A 7,152-nucleotide genomic window follows, 5' to 3' on the forward strand; every position below is an offset into this window, starting at 1 on the left:
ACAAAAAAAAACATCTTGTAACTATGCATGGTGATAGATGTTAACTAGATTTATTGTGGGGATCATTTCACAATATATATACAGATATCAAATCATTATGTTGTACACTTGAAATAATTTAATGTTGTATGTATGCCAATCAACAATTTTTTTAGAAACCTTAAATTATTTTTTAAACTATTTCCCCTTTGACTTATTTTTATGATGATCTTTTCTCAATTATATTTATCTAATTTGATATTAGAAACCAATTGACAGAACATATATTTACATAACATTTTTGTAGCCAATTACATTTATTTTTGTTGTAACCAGGAATGCAAATGAAGGTCAATAAATGTATTGAGTTTATTATTTACTTTACACCCCTGAGTGTAAAAAAATACAATCTTCTATTCAAGAAGGCAGTTGACTTGTTTAACCCTTTTTTTTATGGAAAACTATGCAATGCTTCACGAATTTGAGTCATCCTTGTGTAGGGGTCAAGCTAATCTGCCCTGTATTATTCCAATTTTGGTATATGTGCGGCCAAAATGAGTACAAGATTATTTACTTTTGAGGCATCATTGTTTGATTTGTCAATCCTTAACTAATATTTCTTTGCGTTGGCTTTAGTTCAAATTTAGAGAGTGTATCTCACAGTGGACATTTTTGGATATAAAATGCTCACCCTCACACTAGAGATACCTTCTGGTTCTTGAACAACTTAACCTGAATTTCGATCTCTTTATGTTATTGATAAGCATTAGTCTTTGGTTGTCTTACCTGGAACAGTCATGTCCAGTCCAAGCTGAGAGACAATGGCATCGGTTTGGTCTTACGCATTTTCCACCATTTAAGCAGGGAGACTGGCAAACAGCTGGGATAAAAAATGCATGCATTTATTTAATCAGCACTTAGCAATCCTGAAGATGTCCATGAAAGCATGTAAGTAAGATTTGACTCTGTTTTCGTCTCCAGCCACCAACACTCCTCATAGACTGTTTGCATTATGCATTTCTGCCCCTTTGCTTGACCTCATGTCCTTCTGTGGCTCCACCTCCCTTTTTCCTTCCAAGCTAGTCATTTTCATATTTAAGTTCCAGGTTAAGTTCTACCTATGTATTGAAATCTTTGCTGATAACTTCAAGTCCACTGTTTTTTCTCTTCTTTAATATTTTTATTTATGTAACTAATTTGGCACATACTGTTTTGAACTGTGAACTTTTCATATGCTCAATTAGACTGTAAATCCCTTGAGGGAGCTAGCACTGAACTCTATGATTCAGTCATTACATCAGACATCAACTCATGACAATAAATCAGGCAAGAGCTTGTCTAAAATAACAGATGACTCAAAAGCCCTTGTGTTGGCTAGGAAACCTATTTCATGACTTTTACTGGCCTTAATTAGAATGATGGAACCTGGAGTAGAGTTAAAAATTAGCCACAGATGAAACCCTGAATGAACACTCAAAGATTTACTATAAAGACATCTTCCTTACAAATTCATAGTCTCATCACCAAACTCTTCACTTGCATGAGTCTATTTGTTAAAGAACCCTAGGATGCTAAAAACTGATAAAGACCCAACACCAGCAAGTTTAACGTATCAAAGAAAAAGGAGAACATCCTACAGGGAGGAAATGAAATGCCTGTTGAGAGAAATGAGAAACATTTCAGTTTCAATTTCAGTCTCATTATAGCTTGGAAAGGTAAGCTTCCCCAGATGAACAGTTCATCTTTGGTGAGATATAAATAGATGTACTTCTTTAATCATTCATGCATACAATATGGGGGTGAGGGCATGTAGAATGCCAGCCAGTGCCAGGCACTTGGGTGGAAGAGAGAGGACAAGAAATAAAACATTAGTCTATGTCCTTGGGGAGCCGTCTTGGTGAGTGAAGAGTAAGAGTAGGCCAACAGAATGCACATATGTGCAATATAGTAAAAGGAAAGTATGAAACAAAGCAGGCTTAAAAATAGTAAAAATGAAGCCCAATAATTTAAAACCAACTCTCCATAGATTCTGCGTACCAATATAAAAAATATTACTCCTTTTCAGGAGCATGATGATTTAATGGTGCCTGACTGTACTAAGCACTTACTTTCTCTTCCTTGTCTAAAAGCTTAACATCTTCCTCCTTCCCTTTAACATGGGAGCTCCCATTGGTCCCTTCTGAGCCACCTTCTCATGCCATGTGTCTTCTGCATAGTCTTATTCTTTTTCCCCATGAATTTTTTCCAATGATAACCCATAAATTTCTATCTTCAGTATAGATGTATCTTCTGGGAGCAATCAGCCACCTGCCTATCAGACCTCTCCCTTGTATGTTCCACAGGCCCCTCAAAGTGAGTCAATACTTAACTCCTTATCTAAACCTCAAACCTGCTCCTCTTGGGGTCTCTGTCTCAGTAAATGGCACCATCAGGGACCCAAACTGGAAATATCAGTGTTGACTCTGTTCAGACCTTTACTCCCACAATGAAACCTATAACTGAGTAGTGTAGATTCACCTCCCAAACTTCTCTCAAATCTATTTGGGTTGTCATTTCTCCAGACTTTATTACCGCTTGCCAATTCTGCTTTGATAACTTCCTAACTGGTCTCCTTGTAAGTCATGCTTTCTGCCATTATCCATACTGCTGCCAAAATCATTTTTCTAAAAGAAAATCTGATTGTGATTTTCCCACTTAAAACCCTTCAGTGGCTTCTGCTGCTCACTAGACATGCTCCAGCATTTTGAACTTGGCACTCAAAATAAATATTTTTCGGAACCTCTGACACTAAGATGCCTGACAACTCAGTCAACTTAGCTGCTCTTCTCTGGCACATGACTCTGAAAGGTAACTTTGAGGCATTCGGATTCACCATTCGAGGGGCCATTTGAGGAATTCTTGAGAAACCCTGATACCCTTTCTTTCACTTCCACCTCGGAATCTGAGTCCTACTCATCAATGTCCTCTAGGACTTCAAAGAGCTAAGTCACCAAGACAACAAACCATGATAGGACGCCTACCTGTATGACAGCGGGACCCCGTCCAGCCAGGTGGGCAGTCACACTGATAAGGGGCCACACAGCGACCGCCATTCAGACAGGGAAGAATGCATATTGCTAGAGAGGAGATCAAAAACGATTTGATGAAAATACACACACTAAGATATGTTCACGTGTTCAAAAAACATGATCCAGGAGGAGTAAAACCTTGTATGACCCACGAGAGAACTTCCCGTATGTGTTGTTTATTAATCAGTATCACTGGGGAAACACAATTAGGAAAGTAACCCTGGCCCCTTAGCCTGCAGTCATGACTGATGCCAAATGCGCTCCTTTGGAGAAGACCCACTGTAATCAATATCTGCTAAGTGCTTTGCTTTCCCTTCACAGAATCAGCAGAATGTTCCCCATTTATTGCAGTTTCAAATTTCCATTACAAATTACATAAAATGCTCTAAGAGGGTTTGGCTGCCTCGAGGCACTCTTCTTGTCTTGAATTAAATGTGAAAATGGGAGTCAGACAGGCTATCCTACAGGCTGTTGGCAACACATTGGCAGTGATGGGAAAACTTGCTCTTTATTTCCTTCGAGCCGAGGCCTGATGGTGATTGAATCAGGCCTCTCCTACACCCTCCACAGTAAACATTCCTCCTATTGAGCTCTTCAAAGAGGTGTAGTCTGTTTAAAAGGAGTGAGATTGTCTATTAGTTTGCTATTCCAAGCGTGGTTCTCAAACCAAAAGTATTGGCATTACCTAGGAATTGGCTGGAAATGCAGAATCTCAGGTCCCAACTCATCTACTGAATCAGAATCTGCATTTAACAACATCTCCCAGGTGATCTGTGTGCACAGTAAAGCTTGGGAAGTCCTGCTCTAAGCCACGAGGGCAGGTGCATGCTCAGTGAGATAAGCAAGGTCTGTTGTTAGGGCACCCAGGGCAAATGCTCCCTGAGTCTTTGGACTCCTGCCATTACAGCAGGTCAAGTATGAAAGCCTTAAGTGGGAAGGAATGACTGGGGAGAAGAGGAAGGAAAAATGTAATTTCTCTCCTTTCTTCATCACTGTGAGAATACTTGCTATGGTGAGTTGTTAATGGCCTAAATTTATTTCCATCTTCTATTTTCCTTTCTAGATTAGTTGAGATAGTTACACTTTAAAAAGTCTTAGAATCTCATAAAATGTCTGACCTTAGAAAAACCTGATGTAGACCAATGACCACCTCATTAATGACTTTTAATGTTATTTACATATACCACTCCCAATGAAAAATGAAATCATTTTTTCCCTCACATGTATTTTTTTAAGATAGTAAAACAAAATGTTGCTTAGACATTAAAAATGCTTAAAACCACTTATTCACAGCCTCCTGGAAGTTCAAATTGAAATGTATTACTATGAGAATAAAAATTCTATATTAATTTAGCAACCATTGTGTAGATATGGGAATGCCAACTTTCCTTATTTCCTTAATTGGGAAGAACTGCCCTTAGTGAAAAAGAGTGAATGGTGAGCTGCAAAGTACAATGTTAGGCAATGCCATGAATTTACAGCTGTAGCTACGAGTGGCAGAATATATAAAAAGACTAGAGATGAAGGAAGACAAAGTCTGGGAAACCCCTGATGATTAGCTCCTTTCCAGATGATCCTTAGAAATTTGTGCCAGGAGAATGTGGAGATGATGGATGTTGATAACTATATTTTCATGGTCTAATATTCTAGATCTCCTGAAAGTGATTGACATATTCCGATCAGCTCTAGTTGCCCTGTCTGGCCTGCTGTAGGATAAGCAAATAAATCCCTGCCGCCAGCAGAGCCAGTTCCTAGTAACTTTGAGTTGGCAGCTTCCAGGCAAACTATCAGGACTCCAAGTAAGGTTTGAAGAAAGACTCACGTTCTTCACAGAGGCGCCCCATCCAGCCGTCTGGACAGGAGCAAGCATTTGGGCGTTGGCAGATACCTCCATTCTGACATGGGAATCGACAGACGGCTGTCAAAGAAGCAGATGGTCATAAATCGAGGGAATTATGGAAGGGTGGTTGTCAGAAAATAGAATTACTCATGTATATTGCATACTATATCCTTGACTTAAGCTTTAAGGAAGAGAAACAAAACGGAATCTCAAGATTTGGTTGGGGATGAACCTGAGGGGCTCAGAAGGGCCACAACATGGCTATCAAGGTTTTAGTAATTTGGGGATTCAGGGTAAGGGGGACAAGGTGGCTTATGTAAAGGAATGCCCCTTTAGAAGATGTGCAAATGCCCTTGCAAAGGTGGCCTTTGGTGGCCAGGAGCTCTTTGGTGCTGCCACCACCTCATAGTATCTTAAGACAAAAGAAGAAACAAGAGCAAACAAACACACAACCCTTATTTTGACTTCTCATGTTAAGTAAAATCTGGACTATTCCCTGAAGATGCCACCTCCACAGCAGCCCTCTTAAAAGAAGGTTGCACTTTCTCTTACATCCCATGTGCTGATGATGTCATATCTCACCGTTGCTTTCAGAAAATTAATTTTCTTTCTCCTGTAATAACCCTAGACATTTTTGAGGCTCATGCCATTCATCATGGACTACTTCAATTCTCCCTGCCCCCACAAGTTATGAAAGACTTTGGCTTTCACACCAAATCCAAATCTGATCATTGTCCATGGGGCCATGTGGACAACCTCTCCAACAACTTGATTATTTTTTTAGTTCCTTGGATATGTGTATCTTGTTCACTAGCATAGTTCCTGACTTTCAGTAAATGTTTCTAGAATGAATGGAACAATTATGATTTGTAAATAAAATTATTAGAAAAGTATACGTTTTAGAAGGACATGCTTGAATGCCTTGTTATCTACCTCTTTTTATTTTGCAGAATTACAAGCATAGAATCTTTTATTCCCCCAAGATTTTATTGAAAGCACACACAAAATTCGTCCTTGGGTTTGAAAATTCCATACAGCAAGTAAAGAGACAGAAGTGCCCATGTGAACACGGAGTGCTGGTCACCCACCCGAGTATGGCCAGATGGGGTGAGAGCTCTGTTTCCCTGAGGCTCGCTGGTACCTCTTGTTTTATACTCTGCTCATTAGGTGGGCTGTCCCATCTCCTCTGGGATTTGGGGCCTTCCTAGGATAGGTGGGTAGAACCAGAATCTGTGCTGAAACACTTGAGGGGCCAAGAGGTGCACCCAGGACCCAGACATGACACTGCTTCCCTTAGCAGCTGAGAATACTCCCGAGATTTGGAGAGAAGACGTGCCTGAGGATCCATGATTAACTCAGGAAGGGACACTGTGCTGGGCTAGAGTTCTGTGTGCAAGCTTTCAAAATTCAAATCAATAAAGTAAAAAAACAAAATGACACAAATGTTAAAATTTAAAGACGAAGAAAAATAAAGCAGCATGCTCTCTACTTTTGGAATGCGTTAGATTTGGCATAACTCTAACTTAAACGAATCTTCACGAACTGGCTTCCAAAGGTCACTTAGTGCCCTGGCCTGGTTGTGGCCCACATCAGACTTCCATATATTTCCCTAAGAAATAACCACCCAAATGTTTCCTTACCCCTGCAAATAGGAGGTGATGTCCAGTTTCCACTCTCTAGGCAAACACTCCTTAGGGAACCTTCCAACATGTATCCACTGTAACACGAGTAGGTGATCATGTCCCCATACTGATAATGTACGCCTCGAGCAATTGCATTTGGTACATGACTTGGTGGACCGCATGAGATTTCTATAGGAAAACAAAACAACAATGAGGCTTGTGCTACTGATCCAGCCAGTGGATGGAGAAGAACACAGTCTCATTTCTAAGACTGAATTAATTTAAGGAGCAACAAACAAACAAACAAACACAAACAAACAAACAACAAAAACCCCCAAAACATAAAGGCTACCATTTCACTTATAAATATCTAAGCAATACTAGGAACTAAAAGCATAATTTGCTGCTGTCTAGAAAAATTAGATGTGCAAGATCAAAAGTTTTGTCTTCTGATTTAAATGTTGAAGCTGAGCTGTGTTATACTCAAGGCAAGACGTCTGCAGGAGACCAAGAAGGAGCTCTGGTAATTTGCCTAAGATGTGGCTGCAAGAGAACTTCATTGCAGAAGGAAAAAATACCACATGATCTCACTCATTCATGGATAATAAAGACCATTACAAACTTTTGAACAATAATAGATACA

The 7,152-nt window shown here is 39.7% G+C and overlaps 1 protein-coding gene and 1 non-coding gene across 2 annotated transcripts; both read right to left on the reverse strand.

Moving 5' to 3' along the window:
- Positions 1 to 436: 436 nt before the first annotated feature.
- Positions 437 to 541, reverse strand: LOC111824727. Its single transcript, XR_002827808.1, has one exon. It is a non-coding gene; the product is annotated as a U6 spliceosomal RNA (small nuclear RNA).
- Positions 542 to 724: 183 nt separating this feature from the next.
- On the reverse strand, positions 725 to 6,692 carry LOC102428476 (sushi, von Willebrand factor type A, EGF and pentraxin domain-containing protein 1-like). The gene is made up of 4 exons (XM_006109007.3): positions 6,528 to 6,692; positions 4,870 to 4,965; positions 3,000 to 3,095; positions 725 to 859 (listed from the first exon to the last, which is right to left on the reverse strand). The coding sequence occupies exons 1-4, from the start codon at positions 6,625 to 6,627 to the stop codon at positions 762 to 764; spliced, it is 390 nt and encodes a 129-aa protein (XP_006109069.1). The 5' UTR covers positions 6,628 to 6,692; the 3' UTR covers positions 725 to 761.
- Between the last annotated feature and the right edge of the window lie 460 nt (positions 6,693 to 7,152).

This window comes from Myotis lucifugus, unplaced genomic scaffold, assembly GCF_000147115.1.
Source record: "Myotis lucifugus unplaced genomic scaffold, Myoluc2.0 scaffold_4967, whole genome shotgun sequence".
Taxonomy (NCBI): Eukaryota; Metazoa; Chordata; class Mammalia; order Chiroptera; family Vespertilionidae; genus Myotis; species Myotis lucifugus.

Excerpts from the sequence above, each read along its gene's own strand:
- LOC102428476 (XM_006109007.3), bottom strand. The coding sequence starts at position 6,627 with ATGATCACCTACTCGTGTTACAGTGGATACATGTTGGAAGGTTCCCTA. Across the intron at positions 4,966-6,527 it reads ATCACCTCCTATTTGCAGGG|CCGTCTGTCGATTCCCATGT; the intron begins GTAAGGAAACAT and ends CTTCTTTGACAG. Across the intron at positions 3,096-4,869 it reads GGGGCGCCTCTGTGAAGAAC|CAATATGCATTCTTCCCTGT; the intron begins GTGAGTCTTTCT and ends TCTCCTCTCTAG.